Source organism: Papaver somniferum, chromosome 10 (assembly GCF_003573695.1).
Source record: "Papaver somniferum cultivar HN1 chromosome 10, ASM357369v1, whole genome shotgun sequence".
Classification (NCBI taxonomy): domain Eukaryota; kingdom Viridiplantae; phylum Streptophyta; class Magnoliopsida; order Ranunculales; family Papaveraceae; genus Papaver; species Papaver somniferum.
Window position 1 is genome coordinate 22,675,032 of NC_039367.1, and position 16,623 is coordinate 22,691,654.

At 37.8% G+C, this 16,623-nt stretch overlaps 1 protein-coding gene, 1 long non-coding RNA gene and 1 pseudogene across 3 annotated transcripts; 2 read left to right on the forward strand and 1 right to left on the reverse strand.

The window, feature by feature from the left end:
- The first annotated feature begins 653 nt into the window (after positions 1 to 653).
- On the forward strand, positions 654 to 3,871 carry LOC113318356 (protein arginine methyltransferase NDUFAF7 homolog, mitochondrial-like). Its single transcript, XM_026566506.1, has 9 exons — positions 654 to 1,022; positions 1,189 to 1,332; positions 1,671 to 1,781; positions 1,909 to 2,095; positions 2,362 to 2,420; positions 2,628 to 2,680; positions 2,755 to 2,977; positions 3,157 to 3,265; positions 3,352 to 3,871. Exons 1-9 carry the CDS (start codon positions 708 to 710, stop codon positions 3,612 to 3,614), a joined length of 1,464 nt encoding a protein of 487 aa, XP_026422291.1. The 5' UTR covers positions 654 to 707; the 3' UTR covers positions 3,615 to 3,871.
- A 245-nt stretch (positions 3,872 to 4,116) lies between these two features.
- LOC113318357 lies at positions 4,117 to 7,933 on the reverse strand. Of its 2 annotated transcripts, XR_003344440.1 has the most exons (4): positions 7,828 to 7,933; positions 7,067 to 7,173; positions 6,178 to 6,481; positions 4,117 to 5,604 (listed from the first exon to the last, which is right to left on the reverse strand). It is a non-coding gene; the product is annotated as an uncharacterized LOC113318357 (long non-coding RNA). The 2 variants fall into 2 exon arrangements; XR_003344439.1 differs by lacking the exon at positions 7,828 to 7,933 and having other exon boundaries at positions 7,067 to 7,768.
- Positions 7,934 to 8,091: 158 nt separating this feature from the next.
- On the forward strand, positions 8,092 to 16,373 carry LOC113315395 (annotated as a pseudogene).
- Positions 16,374 to 16,623: the final 250 nt, after the last annotated feature.

The following is a 16,623-nucleotide window of genomic DNA, read 5'->3' on the forward strand; positions in this document are numbered from 1 at the left end:
AATACACAAAATTGGTTAAAAACACCAAAATCAACAATTTCTGGATGAAAAGGACATTTAGATTTTGATACTGTTTAAATGGAAAAAAATGTAAAAATAGCCAGGATGTAAACAGTTTCATCCTACCCATTTTCAAATATTTTTTCTTATTTTTAATTTACATCAGGATGCATCCAGTTGCATCTTTGCTATTTTTTAAGTTTAAGTCAGGATGAATCCAGTTTCATCCTTGCTATTTTTTTGGTATCCATTTCACCCATACTAATTTTTTTCTCGTCCATTTGGACCATGTTTTAAAAATATTTGGACAAATGACCCATTTTCCATTGGAAATATTTAGTTTTTTTACTTTTTAGGGGATTTCGAGGGGGCTAGTTTTTGGGACATAAGTAATTTTCATGTTTTTGGGGAGAAAAGTAGGATATGATTTTAGTTAAAACTAACTTTTTAATACGTGCCCTAAATAAAAAAAAAGGGGCCACATAATTTTAGTATGTGGCCGGACCACATCGCAGCCGTGGCGCACTTTTAAAGTGTCAATGTGCACATAAAGTAAAATGATTGATTTACCGTGGTTCTTGTTTAATCTAGTGAGGTTTTTTTTGCCCCCAAAAAGTAAAATCTCCCTAAACATCTATTTTTCGGTGCTAAACTGAAAGCAATCAGAGTGAGAGAGAGAGTTTGGGGGCTACATACAAACTGAAACAATGCTGAGAAAATTACTCATTTCTTCTTCATCGTCCTCCTCCTCTGTACTCTCTAATGGCATCCTCCTAAGAACTTTTCCATCTCTCTCCTCATTTTCATCTTCATTATCTCTCTCAACGTCTTCATCTTCATCTTCTCCTCAATCACACACAGACCCATCTTCTACTAGTAAAGATGAAACTGAAGAGACAACAATCCTTCAACCTTCTCTCAAAATCTCCATTGATCGATCTTCCTTATACAGTCCACCAGAACATTCTCATGAACCATCCTCAGATTCTGAGCTTGTTAAGCATTTAAAAGGCATCATTAAAGTCAGTACAAGTTTCCCTATTTTCATTGATTGGATTGATTACTAAGTTTTCGAATTGAATTGAATGTATTTTAGTAACCCATATGCCAAATGATGAAACTTTTACTTAAATTTTGTGATTTTGACATTGTTTTTTGACTGAAATTTTTGTATGGAATTGTTGTTAGTTTCGGGGTGGACCAATCTCAGTTGCAGAGTATATGGAGGAAGTTTTAACAAACCCTAAAGCTGGATTTTACATTAATAGGGATGTCTTTGGATCTGGTGGAGATTTCATTACATCTCCTGAAGTTAGTCAGATGTTTGGAGAGGTAAAATTTTCAATTTTTTTTTCTTTACTTGTGCTTTCTAACTTCTAATCCGATTGAGTGGAGACTCAAATTCTAGTTGAATGGTGATTGCGAAGTAATCACAAATTTAGAAGCCTTATATGGCGTTACTCTGGGGATTGTGTAACTTGCAGTTTTGAACCTGCAAACACCATTTGTAAGCTTTAGGGTTCAACAATAGCATGCATTTATAAGCTTTAGGGTTCACCAAATGAACATATTCATCGTAATTAACATTTGTTGTGTTGATTCAAGTTGTACTTCAGTTGGAGAAAATTGATCCACTGAAATCGCTATTTTTGATCTTGTTATGTTTCTAGATGGTTGGTGTATGGGCTATGTGTTTGTGGGAGCAAATGGGACAACCTGAGAAAGTGAACCTCATTGAACTTGGTCCAGGAAGAGGAACACTGATGGCTGATCTTCTACGTGTAAGGCACTGCAATATTCATATCTACGCTTAGAACCCTTCCGTTGGCTACCTAATTATTACTTCATGTTTCTCTTTTATGTGTATACTCCACCGTTTTATTAAATAAGGCTTCTTTTTTACTGTAGGGTACTTCTAAGGTTGAGAAGTTCATGAAGGCACTGAATATACACATGGTAGAATGCAGTCCCACTTTAAAGAAGCTTCAGTACAGTGCACTAAAGTGTACAGAAGAGGTTGATAAAACGGTTGTTAGCATGTTTGGTGGAGCTCCTGTATCTTGGCATGCCACATTGGAGCAGGTTCCATCGGGATGTATGGAGTTCTTTCCCAACTCTGATTTCTGCTTAACTTTTCTCCTTGCATATTCTGGGAACACAAAGTTTTGATGGAGTAGCAAATGAAATACTTACATAAAAAGATTTAAGTATTATCAAGAATGTAATTTTAAATCTTGTGCATGCCAGATGCCCAGATCACATATTAGTAACATTGATGCCTTAACTTACACTCCTCCATCAGTTTCTCATTCTTCACTATTATCTAGTTAACGACCTGCTTGACTCTAACATTTCTTTCAGTGCCAACAATCATTATCGGCCATGAATTTTATGATGCGTTGCCTGTTCATCAATTCCAGGTTAGTCCCCAGTTATTTCAGTTTCAAAGGATATTCTTAATTCTGTTATTTCCGAGTACAAATAGACCTCAGTTGGCTCTTATCCTTGTAAAATAATTTTGTATGGTGGACCTCATCATATCCATCATCCATGTTAATTTTCACCTGTAATAGAAGTTTGAACTGTTAAAAATTTGATGCATTTTTTATTTCGTACGTTATCTACAGCGGGCTTCTCGTGGCTGGTGCGAAAAGATGGTTGATGTTGCAGATGATGCATCGTAAGAATCTCTTGCTGTTTTAACAACGACTAAATTCCTACAAGAATTTTTTTAATCCCATTTATATTGTTCAGGTTTCGTTTTGTTCTATCTCAACAGCCTACACCAGCAACCATCTATCTGATGAAGCGGTGTACATGGGCCACAAAAGAAGATATTGCTAAGCTTGATCAAATAGAAATCTGCCCTAAGGGGATGGATTTGACTCAGACAATTGCTAAGAGAATTGGTTCTGATGGTGGCGGGGCTCTCATCATCGATTATGGCTCAGATGGAATAGTTTCGGATAGTCTGCAGGTAACGCAAATTATCAATTTTCTTCTGATATAACTGAGTTACTGATAAGACTTATTATGAATTCTCACTTCTTTAGGAAGTGATCCCTTAACAGTTGGAAATCTATTCATCATGCTCTCATTTATTTGTCGTAAACTTTTCGATTATTGAAACTTATTCTAGAGCATTCTTTGATACAGGCTATTCGGAAGCACAAATTTGTTGATATACTTGATGATCCCGGTTCAGCAGATCTTAGTGCTTATGTCGACTTTGCCTCCATCAGGAATTCCGCAAAAGAAGCTTCAGGTTTTCTATTGTTGTATTTATAGTAGTCTAGATAAATTGCTTGCACTATCGAAAATCTTACCTTCAAATCTTTCAAAATTTTACAGAAGATGTTTCTGTCCATGGTCCAATATCTCAATCTCAGTTCTTGGGTTCTCTCGGGATCAACTTTCGAGTTGAAGCACTGCTACAAAATTGCACGGATGAGCAAGCTGAGTCTCTGAGGAACGGATACTGGCAGCTAGTAGGAGATGGAGAAGCTCCATTCTGGGAGGGACCTGAAGATAAAACACCAATTGGTATGGGTACAAGATATTTAGCAATGGCAATCGTGAATAAAAATCAACGCAGTCCAGTTCCATTTCAGTAAAGGTCGTCGTGGGAAGTGTGTCTTAGTAAATTCAAGACCGAGGAAATCTGCATATATACGCACGAAGTAGGTTACACTAGATGGATCCCTGGAGTATTTGTTTTTGTTTTAAATACTAACCCCCTGGTTTCAATAGATCTTTTTCTTTTTTGCGTCTTCAGTACACTTGGCAATTTTGATGTAAGAATACAAAATTACCATGAATATGATTTTAGGGGGGTTCCAATCCATATTTGTTTGATAGGAGTTTGTCTGCACAAGTCAGTAAGCAGTCTCTAAACTAGTTCATCCTGATACTCTACTTGTTTGAATAAATTGCAATATATCTACAAAAATTGCAGTAAAAGTGTAAAGCAAAAGAGAATATCACCTAGAGTATGTTTTTTATAAGATAACTGGTTAGTACAAAAGATGGGTCTTAAGACCCAGGACACTAAGCTGGCTGCCAAAAGGTATAACATCCTTGATTACCACCTATATCTACACTCTTCTCTAGACAGGATTCCGAGGACTCTGGAGGCAGCATCCATGATTGAAAAGGTAAGTACAGCTTAAATTCTATTTCTTTTGACATTAGAAAGCTTCATTTATGTACCCTGTTGTGTCGATCTGTATTTGTAGCGGTTCGCCCAGAAGAGATAGTGCACGAAATTTAGACCCCTTGAAACACACATGAGACAGTAAAATCTCTGGAGGTGGTAGTGATTCAAGTTGGTACCGGAGAGCCACCTTGTGTTTCCCATCCCCCCTGTAACACTGCTCACTGTTGAAGCGAGTCAAGAACTCATGTAATATCCCATTGCCAATGAATCCCATGTTAGGGCTGTAGCCAATGATCTCATACTTGCAGGAGCTTCAGCGGAGAAAAATTCAAGTAATCCAGCCAAGGTAAACAGGTCAGCTGAACAAGAAACAAGAACTGCAAAGCCACCCAGAAGAAAGTGATGGGCAGTGGCTCGTCAGAGTTCAGCAAACCTGAATGGGTTGCCACTCGTTTTCGCTTGACAACTAAAGCTGCCACCGCCATTGCGACTATAGACATAGACAACTAAAGCTGCCACCGCCATTGACAACTAAAGCTGCCACCGCCATTGCGACTATAGACAAAAACAACCCTATACCGATATGCTGTAGATGAGAAACGCCCATCTCTGTTTTGGTCATTTTTCTTGCAAATGGAACAATTACATGATTGTAAAGTGGTGCGAGGAGCATGATGAAGAGAACGGGGAACACAGGAAGGGGAGCCGGTGGGAGAGTGAAGGAGCCAAGCTTAGTGTTCATGGTGGCCGCTGAAAGTTGCGGTAAACAACAATTGAGCATGATTGTACAAGCAAAGATTGGAAGGACTCTGAAGATGATTTTCACCTCTTCTACCTGTTCTAAGGTGCATTCTAGTGCTGGATGAGCACTCGCGATGTAAACAATTGGTAACCCTCTAGCAAAAAAGCACGCGCGATGCGAGTGCCGTTCCCTTTCAGAGCATTGTAGTCCAATCAATAGCTTGCTGTAGGCAGTGTTAGGATGTTAGCCATTAGGGATCACTTTATTCATAATCTACATGTATCTACATCACTGTAGTCCAATCTATCTATCTTATAAAATAAACAGTCCACCTTGTGTGAGGAATCAATAACAAACGTTTTGCCAAAACTTTCACTCTAGTGCCACATGGAACATCCCAGTAACTGACTCATAAAATGACAACTAAACCGAGTACTTTATAAGACAGGTCTTTAATTGACCGTTTAGACTGATCACTGATGTAATCATGGTATCATTTGTAGGTAAGTCAAAGATGCTCACTGATGTAATCATGGTAGCATTTGTAGGTAAGTCAAAGATGCTCAATGTTATAGTTCTTTGGTAGCATATAACATTCACTGTTCAGTAACTTCAAAAGAAGCATTTGCAAGAAAACATTATTTTTTCCAGCAATAGACCTCATCCATCCAACGAGACTTCTACTTTTTACTCATTTTCAGATAACCTGAAAAACAGTTGAGCAAAAATGAGTTTCATCTACAGGAAAAAATATGACATTGCTATTACAGAATAGCTATTTCTACTTGACATAACAAAAGTGTAAGAAGAACCAAAAATCTAAAATAGCCTGGAAATGGCTTGTGTTGACTCAAGATAATAGATCTCCTACACTACTGCAATACACATAATAATTTGCAGGAAACCCCATCACAGGAAACTTAAATAGCACCAAGCTAAAAGGAATTCTAGTTTTCTACCTGATACCGATATTGTCAATAATGTTCATATATATCATCAGTCAATCCTTGAAGAAAATACATTTATTCACAGTAGAGACATATGAAAAGCATAACAATAAGAGATCATTGAAACAATTTGTCAATCTGGTACACAGTTAGAACCAAACACTAACCTGGATCAACTATACAATCTCCTATATCAAATACATTTATGTAAGATGTTATAGTATATTAGTATCAGAAATTTCATACTAAAACCGACTTTATAGCAACTTAATTTAAGTGTTGAATGAGATAAAAATAGAACACTTAAAAAATCTGATTCAAAAACTACTTACAAATCTCGAAGTACAATCCCAGACTACAGAGATTGCATTATTAAAGTGACTTGAATTCCAAGTTTTCATGTAACCTTTGAGGCATCTAGTGAACTTTCGAGGCTTTAGTTTACCGTGTATTGCTTTTCCACCAACACCAATAAAATGTTATTGACGCAACTGGGCATAACCTTGCATAAACTAACACCCAGTAATCCGAGTGCCTAGACACACGTCCACGTCGACCACCACTGCCATTATAACTACTACAACCATTCATAGACTATGCTAGTCCTGCGAGTCACCACTTGATAGCAAGCTCCACCTACAAAAGAAAAAACACACACACAATTAAGCATGACTATAAATGTCACAGAACGTATTCATAAACACTGTTTTAACACGACAAAATAGTACTTCTTTCTAACGACCCTCAAAGTTGCATCAGAAGTCCAACTTTGTTAGAAATCACATAATCAAATGACTCACATGCATCTATGAGTTAAAGTGTTGTGCTTCAGTAGTTCAATAATTTCTAACTAGTTTCTTTTATCATAATCTCGCGATCTAAGGTTTCCACACCCTTCTGAGTATCAAATACATACAATCCTAATAATAACACCATAAGTCCATAACCATGGATAATGAGTACCAAAAAAGAATTCTTCTGTCAAATTAGGCAATATCTTAGTGTTTCAGATTCAAGACGGCTTTATCCGACTCGAAAAGGTTCAATCAGACTTGGAGCATAAACACCTCCGAAACAGGAATAATAAGGTTCAATCGTCCGTGTAGCATAAACACCTCCCAAATAGGAATAATATATGATGTGGCCTTTGGCATTGAGTGTAGCAAAGGGAAACAATACTTCAGGTAAGATAAGTAATCTGTATATCTAAGTTTTATATACCTGATTGCTGATTATATTGTCCCCCCATAGACAGTTCAGATTCAGCTTCGCTAATACGATCCCCAGCAAATAGGACCTTGAGCGGCTTCTATAATAAGCACAGATCCCTGCTACAAATCACAAAGACAACTCAATCAAAGATGACCATTATTCTTACTTATGGATACATTACGGATACGTTTTTGCTATACAGATCTATTGATGATGTTTCAAGCACATTACACTGCTTACTTACTGCATGTGAATTTTGGTTTGTAATTGAGCTTAAACATGCATCTTCTATCAGGAAAACTTACACTTCTATAACATATGCACTGCTTACATATTGCATGTAACCTTATCATTGTAATTGAACTTTAAATGTGTTTCTTCTATCAGGAAAATTAGCAAACAGTTAAGTCCACAAATTATAGTATTAGCCATTTGCTGAAAAACTGACAGTATAACTGAAGCTTCGTATCAAAATTAATCAATTAAATCTTCATTTCATGTAAACTCATTCAAAAATTAAAGGTTGAATTCAATAAAAACCCGTTCGAAATTCATTCCATTCAATGAATATCCATTGAAACAAAAGTTACTAATCTGTATCTCCGCTTCTGTTCTTTCCCTGGGGTTGGGTTGTTAATGGTTCGATTGTGTCGATTTGGGGACGATGAAAGAATGGGAGAAAAGAAGTAGAAATCTAAAAAAAAGTGAAATCTCGAGCTGGGGAAACCACAATCAAAATTTTTGGTCAACAATTTTGTGAACTTGTATACCTTGCTGTCAGACAAAAAGATGACTTGGCTAGGCTTCGATCTACTTGATGAGCTCATTGAATAGGCGTCATGTCCATGCATTGCTCGATGAGTATGTTCAACTTGCTTTTACGACCGAAAATGTTTCCAATCTACCGGTTTTGTACCCAAAAAAAAAAAACAACCCGCCTATATACCCACCCCTTAATTGTCCCCCGAAAGCTCTCCTGGACCCACCATTTGCCATCTACGGCTGGGATCCATGACACATAGGTGTGTATTAAGATGGTGTATAAAACCGGTACGACCCCTTTGATGCCACAAATTCTCTTGTACTCTGTGAAGTTTCAGACTAGCACTGCAGTTCCGTATGAAAAGAACCAAGATTTTCTGGTACACAATAAAGGGTACGTAAAATTCACCTACATGCGGGAGATGATGATGATTGGGTGGTTTTGTTCACCTACTTGCAAATGCAGTATGTTGATCACACACGATGGTAATAATAGGGTTAAAACGGTAAATATAGTTTACATCACTCTTATCTTACAGTATAAGTTGCGAAAACCTAGGTGCAACAGTGGAGACGAGAAAAGCGGGATCTGGTCTGCAGGGTTTGTTCTCTTCTCTATTGATTACATAATATTTTTGAGGATAACGTATATAATCGAAATGCATTTTGATAATAATGTACTACGTAGAATGTTATCAAGATAACATGATTTGGTTTGATCTTCATTTTACGGGTATGGAATACCGGATCCCTTTAATGGCTGGTCTTCACGTTCACGGCTTCTTATACGTTAATGCTCTAGTACTTTCTTTTCTATATCTGTATCTTTTCAGAAAATGGCCAAACCAGTACCAGTGGAGGAGCTGAGGTATACTTTTCATATTCTTCCACTTTTTAGTTGTTTTATGTTGTAATTTTACTTCATATTTGGTTGTAGATTAATTATTTTTAATTGAAGTCTTATTTTTACTTTTTTTTATTAATCGGTCAAAAATAATTTCATTAAACAACCAAATAAAAACAAAAAAACAAAAAAAAAGGAAACCGATTTGAGAATCAGTTACCCAAGAAAGGAAAAAAAGAAATAAGGTCTAGGAAAAAAAAAAAAGCATACAAATTCCCCTTTAAGCCATCTCAAAGGGTACAATTGAAGTCTTTATTAAATCTTCTCTATCCTAGTAACTTAATTTTGTGTTAACGGATCCTCCCCTAATTAGTTTACATTTTTATTTAATTTTATAAAAACATGAACCCTATAAAAACAATAGACGTGATATGGCTTGGGAATGACCCGTAATCATTTTACATTTTCTTACATTTTTTTTTATCAATGCAACATATATTTTGCCGTGTGTCTGATTCTTGCATTTTATTTTATCTTTGGTCTTTTATAATCAACAGCTGAAGGGAAAGACTACTGCCATGATAGTATGCTGGCTTCTAGGAAATGGGCACCTTTTTGTTTGGAACAACATGTTAACTGCTGAAGATTACTATCTCATTGTTCCTGGTACACATTGTTTCCTAACCTCTTTGCAACTGCTTTGGGTAACCTTTTTTATTTTTATCTAGTTGATACATTTAGATGGTACTTGCTTGATATGTAATTAGTTTGTCTTAAAATACACGGTTTCTCTGTGAAATTGTCTCACAACTGTGTCGACTCTTTCTTTTCATTAGATATATATATGGATACAAAATACAGAGAATAGCTCAACTTATCACGAATATACAGGGAAGTTTCAACTAAATACAACAAACTATGACCGCATAGGATTCAGACCTTCCTGGAGACTTGTTCTGGTGGTTACCGACGGCTTGCTCTGGCTGTTGTTGTGCCACTGCTGTGGTAGAGCATGTGTACACGTCCAATACTCCCCCTCAAGTAGGAGCGGGAGGATGATGTTGTCGAACGCCCAACTTGCTGACAAGATGGCGAAAGTGATCCACACCAAGTGGTTTGGTGAAAAGGTCAGCCAATTGGGCTGCAGAGGGAATGTGGGTCGGTTTGATGAGACCGGAGATCAATTTTTTGCGAACAAAATAACAATCGATTTCGATATGTTTAGTTCGTTCGTGAAATACCGGATTTTCAGAAATGTGAATAGCAGCCTGATTGTCACAATAGACTGGGATTGGTTTAGGAATATTAACACGAAGATCAGTGAATAAATAATGTAGCCATTGTAACTCAGAAGTTACCCTGGCGAGAGCTCGATATTCTGCCTCAGCAGAAGAAAGAGAAATAGTGGGCTGTTTCTTGGATTTCCAAGAAATAGGACTAGCACCCAGCATTGTGAAATATCCTGCCATAGAACGACGAGTAATTGGGCAACCTGCCAAATCTGAATCAGTATAACCAGCTAGGGAAAGAGATCTAGTTGCAGAGAGAAAAATTCCATGACTAACAGTACCTTTGAGATAACGAACCACACGATAAGCAGCATCCAAATGACCAGAACAAGGATGTTGCAGAAATTGACTTAAATAATTCATAAAATAAGTGATATCAGGGTGAGTCACCTGAAGATATAGTAGACGACCAATTAATCGTCGATAGACACTTGGATCAGGTAGAGGATTTCCTGAATCCGGTAATAATTTAAGGTGTTGCTCCATAGGAGAAGCAGCAGGTTTAGCGCCCAAAAAACCTGCATCTTGGACAATGTCGAGAATATATTTACGTTGTCCAAGGAAAATACCTTTTGGAGAACGAGAAACTTCAATACCCAGAAAATATTGCAAACGCCCAAGATTTTTGAGCGAGAATTTGGCTTCTAGTTTATGTTTGAGTTCGTGAATAGCCAAGTCATTATTACCTGTAATGATGATATCGTCGACATAAACCAAAACATAAATAGAGACTGCACCTTTGTGAAAAAGAAAAAGAGAGTAATAAGCACGAGACTGTTGAAAACCTTCCTCAAGTAAGGCAGTAGAAAATTTAGCAAACCATTGACGAGATGCCTGCTTAAGACCATACAAAGATTTATTGAGCTTATAAACACGAGTATCTCCCTTTTTTCTGAAAACCAGGAGGAAGTTTCATGTAGATTTCTTCATGGAGATCCCCTTGTAAAAACGCATTATTGACATCAAGTTGATGAAGAGGCAAATTAAAAATGGCATCAATAGACAATAAAACACGAACAGTGACTAATTTAGCAACAAGAGCAAAAGTATCATGATAGTCAATACCTTCTTGTTGTGTGTATCCTTTGGCAACCAGCCGAGCTTTATGACGTTCAATGTCACCATTCGGTTTATATTTAAGCTTGAATACCCATTTACAGCCAATGGCAGATTTTCCAGGGGGAAGAGTAGTCATAGTAAAAATATCATTATCTTGGAGAGCAGTATGTTCTTTAATTATGGCATCACGCCACGCTGAAGATTTAATGGCCTCCGTAAATAATCGTGGTTCATCATTAGCAATGACCGAAGAGAGAAAAGCACGATGTTGCGGAGTGAATTTATCAAAAGAAATATAATTGGTAAGAGGATAGAGAGAGTTGGAAGAACCTTTGTTAACAGAGAAAATGTAATCTTTCAAGTGAGAAGGACGATGATGTTCTCTGATGGATCTGCGTAAAACATTCTCGGTGGCAGAAATAGGATTAGGAGAAACAACTGTGTCAGGTGGAACGCCCGGAGAACTGAATGTAGAATGAGAGTCATTCACAGGAGAAGAAGAATCATTCGAAGTGTGTGTGGACGAATTAGAATCATCTTCTTGCAAAAAAGGTGAAAGACTAGGAGAAGATGTATATGTCACATGATTTGATGGAACAACAGGTATGAATTCCTCATAGAAAACATCATCAGAATCTATAGAAGGTGAAATTACATTGTCAGATGTCAATTGAGCATCTTTGAAGGGAAACAAATGCTCATGAAAAACAACATCTCTGGACACAAAAGTTGTCTTTGTGAGAAGATCCAAAATAATGTAACCTTTGTGATTATAGGGATATCCCAAAAATACACCAGGCTTAGCTCGTGAATCAAATTTAGAAGTTATTTTTGTGTTTCGAGCATAACACAAACAACCAAAAACGCGTAAATGACGGTAATTAGGAACAGTACCAAGGAGAACTTCATGTGGAGTTTTATGTTGCAAAACAGGAGTATGAATTTTATTAATGAGATAACATTCCGTGAGTAAACATTCTCCCCAGTAAGTGATTGGCAAATGTGATTGAAAACGAAGAGCACGAGCCACGCTAAGAAGATGACGATGTTTACGTTCAACAACACCATTCTGTTGAGGAGTGGAAACACAACTCCGTTGATAATGAATACCATGGTCATGAAACCATGTTTGCATTTCTATGGATAAAAATTCTGAGCCATTATCATACTGCAATCTTTGCAAGAATGAAAGAAATGGAACGGGAGTGCCAGTGGATATGTGATCAATTTTGTTAGAATATTGAGTGATAACAAAATTAAAGAAGTATTTGAGAAATTTAAAAGTTTCACTTTTGGTGTGCATGAGTAAATCCATGTACAACGTGAAAAATCATCAACTATAGTGAGAAAATATTTAGCACCTGTGAGGGAGGGTGTCACAAAAGGACCCCAAATATCACAATGAATAAGTTCAAAACAGCGTTTCGAAGACAATGCAACTTTATTAAAGGATAAACGGCTTTGTTTAGCCAATGGACATACATCACAGAAGTGAGTAGAACTTGATTTATTATAATCAAAATTACGACAAAGAAATTTGAAACGTTCTAAGCTAGGATGGCCTAGCCTGCAATGCCAAACATCGACAGATGCTTTATTACACAAGACTCGATTGAAGGACTGATGAGGATTGAATTGGAGATGATACATGACGGAGATGAAATCAGCCTGACCAATCACTGTTCTCGTTACTCGGTCCTGAAAGAAGAAGACATTGTCGAAGAAATAAGCGACACAATTAGTTTGGCGAGTCAACTGACTCATAGAAATAAGATTGAATTTGAAATTAGGAATATGATGCACATTCGACAGCGTAAGTGTAGGCGAGAAAACAACTTCTCCAATATGCTTAACAACGGAGAATGATCCATCCGGTAGTTGCATTTGAATCAATGACTGAACAGGCATATATGATTTAAAATAGTGCAATGAATTACAGATGTGGTGTGTGGCACCACTGTCTACAAACCAGGGATCAACAAGAGACGTGGATAAGGTGATACCTGCAAAATTGGCACGAGTGTCAATCTGTGCAGACTCTGGTGCAGGATTAATCAAGGCTAGAAGACGGTAATATTGGTCAGCAGACAGCGTTGGCAGAGCATGCTGAATGGTAGACGTATCAGCTGGTGCAACTGCAGTCGCTGCTGTGATGTGCATATTGCTGGTAGATGGAGGCAGAGAGTTGCTGGCGCTGGGAGGAAAACCATGGAGTCGATAACACTTGTCTCTGACATGGCCAAGCTTGTTACAATAGTCACAGAACGGACGCTGGCGCTTGTTTTGGTTGGCTGAAGAACGAGAACTGGATGGAAAATGGCGATTCGAATTGAGTGCAGCAGCATCAACTGTTGGAAGAGAAACAACAATGATGTATTGTTGTTCTTCCTCCTGCTGAACCAGATTGAAAATACAGAGTGCAGTAGGGAAAGGGTCCATGGTTAAGATCTGACTGCATAGGTTGGAAAACCTGTCATGCAGACCTTGTAGAAACTCCATGGCACGCTCCCTTTCAATCCTTTCAATCACGTGCTTGCCAGCACCACAAATACAGGCCTCTGTAGAAGCTACCAGGGAATCATACTGATCCCAGAGTGTTTTGATTTTCGTATAATAGAGTGACACAGGCATAAACTCCTGTCTGATGGAAGCAATAGAGGACTTTAAACGAAAAAGAATTGGATCATTGGAAACACAGAATCTCACCTGCAAGTCCTTCCAGATAGCATGGGAATTGGGGGCATATAAACAGTTAGCCCTGATGTCTGGTTGGCATGAGTTGAGAAGCCAACTTCCTACAAGATCGTCACATCTCTTCCAGCATTGGAACTGCAATGCATCTGTTAGAGGAGGGAGAGAGCCATCAACAAAACCAAGTTTTCCCTTAGCATTCAGAGATTTTGTGATTCCTCTGACCCAGGAACCATAATTATCCCCTTGCAGAAGTGGAGAAGACAGCACTGTCGCAGGGTTGTCACTAAGATGGATTATCTAAGGGTCTAGAGGTTTTGGTTTCCCTGAAGGATTGATATGGGTTTCATTGGGTTGGGTAGGGTTCCTTGAAGAGGTGTGAACTGGAGAATTAGGAGATGATTGATCAGATTCAGTCATGATGAAAGAAGAAAAAAAAGATGACAGAGGTGAAGCGGAAGTCTGGAGATTAGGGTTCCTAGGATCTACAAGGATACCATCTTAAACTACACGGTTTCTCTGTGGAATTGTCTCACAACTGTGTCGACTCTTTCTTTTCATTAGATATATATATGGATACAAAATACAGAGAATAGCTCAACTTATCACGAATATACAGGGAAGTTTCAACTAAATACAACAAACTATGACTGCATAGGATTCGGACCTTCCTGGAGACCTGTTCTGGTGGTTACTGACGGCTTGCTCTGGCTGTTGTTGTGCCACTGCTGTGGTAGAGCATGTGTACACGTCCAATAGTTTGGTTTTGTGGTTGGGCTCTACCTATTGATTATTGTTTTAAACCAAAAATAAAAGAAAACTACACTGCAAGTCTGCACTACACTAGACTGATATAAAAAATTTCTTCTTCGGCAGAGATATCATCCTACAAGGGTCTTCACAGTTGTTTATGTTGTAATTACTCTCGCTACAAGCTCAATTATGGCACATTATGAGGCCACAATAAATACACGAAAGCGGAATTTAATCGGCTATTTCCTTTTCTTTATAAGTGCGATATCAATTCCAATTGTGAGTACGCGATTCTCGTCTTCCCATTTGTATTTTATTTCCTGTTGTTCTATGCATCATTCAGTTCTGCTTTATCTGTTTTTGTACGACATAAATTTATAGTTGGACTTGGCTACTTCTGGGAATGGAAGCCTTGCAACATATATCAGCCTATGCTCAATTGTCGTCATTTTTGGACTTGGCGATGGATGTGTTGAAGGTGGAATGCTTGGAGATCTCTCCTTAATGTGCCCTGAGTTTATACAAGTAAGGGGCTTCTTTTCATTTTTTGATTATTCAACTTGGCTTGTTTTTTGTTTTGTCTTTGCTGATGGGAATCCTTGCAGCCATACTTGGCTGGTTCGTCTGCATCAGGGGTTCTGACATCGGCTTTAAGGATTATTATTAAAGCAGTGTTTAAAAACTCAAAGAATGGTCTTCGCATGGGACCTAGTATGTATTATCAAATTTTGTCAATTACACTTATTTATTCTTACAGACAACCTCTGAGAAAAAGGGCACAAACAATTTTGTTTATGTTTATATGTTGTGGCTGCAACGTAATGTTATTAAATTTTCATCAACCAATCTGTTCATGCAGTGATGTTCCTTGTGATATCCGCACTTTTTGAGTTGCTGTTTCTACTACTCTATGCATTTGTCTTTGTAAAAATACCAGTTGTCAAATATTACCACGCAAAGGCGGCTTTAGAGGGATCAAAAACAGTTATGGCTGATTTAGCTTATGCTCCAGTGCAGCAAAACGAAACGGTACATCATTTGCATTTTGATTCAAAAATATTTGACATTTTGCCAATATCAGATTCTAAGTGTTCCATTATTGTGCAGGCTGAAGAGGGTCCAAATGATAAACTGGAGCGTCTGAGCCATAAGCAGTTGCTTCTTGAAAACAAAGACCATGCAATTATTGCATTTCTGATATCCTTGTTGACATATTCAATTTTCCCTGGGTTCTTAGCAGAAGATACTGGGAAGCATGGGTTGGGCACATGGTAATAGCTTTAGTTTCTATTCCAAGCATTTTCATTCATTTGTCCCCTACGGAATGACAACTTCAAACAAAATAAACAGCTCAAGCATTAGTTTTTACGCAATGTACATACTGAACTTTTCGTCATCTAGTTGATTCATTGGTAACATGGTCTACTTTCTGAAAGTGAGGGTTTGAAATTTTCAGGTATGCACTTGTTCTACTAGCAATGTTTAATGTGTTGGATTTACTCGGGAGGTACATTCCCATAGTAGAAAGCTTAAAGTTAGAGTCGAGAAAAGGCCTATGATTGCGACCGTTTCTCGTTTCGCACTTGTTCCAGCTTTCTATTTCACTGCTAAATATGGAGACCAAGGTTGGATGATATTTTTGACGTCCTTACTAGGGTTAACCAACGGTTATCTCTCTGTTTGCTTCCTTAATGTTGCACCCCAAGGTTATAAGGTTAGTTATGAGTTTTCAATTTTGTGATTTAGCTTAATCATGGGAACCAAAAAAACTCTCGTTTGTTTTCGTCAAATGACTAAAATGTGTTTGCAGGGGCCAGAACAAAATGCTTTGGGGAATTTGCTTACGATTTGTGTTCTTGGAGGCTTGGTTATGGGCATAGCACTTGATTGGCTGTGGCTTATTGGCAAGGGCTGGTGAAATTTAGTGGCCTTGTTCTTCTGCTGCTTCCGTAGTGTATTTCCTGCCTAATCTAGATTAAATAGTTAACACTTTATGACAAGTTCAAATGATGTAAATAAACTTCTAATGGAGACATTAAAAAGACCCTAGTCTTTCTGTAGAGTTTTCCAATCAGACTAGAAATTCACTGATCTGACTTTTATACAAATTATGATGACGTAGATATTGATTGATTTACCACGTTGTTCTATGGCAGATTGTGAATGGG

What these genes read in the sequence shown, in the direction of transcription:
- LOC113318356 (XM_026566506.1), top strand. Translation starts at nt 708, where the DNA reads ATGCTGAGAAAATTACTCATTTCTTCTTCATCGTCCTCCTCCTCTGTA. An exon ending in TTAGTCAGATGTTTGGAGAG is followed by an intron (nt 1,333 to 1,670) that starts GTAAAATTTTCA and finishes TTATGTTTCTAG; the next exon opens with ATGGTTGGTGTATGGGCTAT. An exon ending in GATGTTGCAGATGATGCATC is followed by an intron (nt 2,681 to 2,754) that starts GTAAGAATCTCT and finishes TATATTGTTCAG; the next exon opens with GTTTCGTTTTGTTCTATCTC.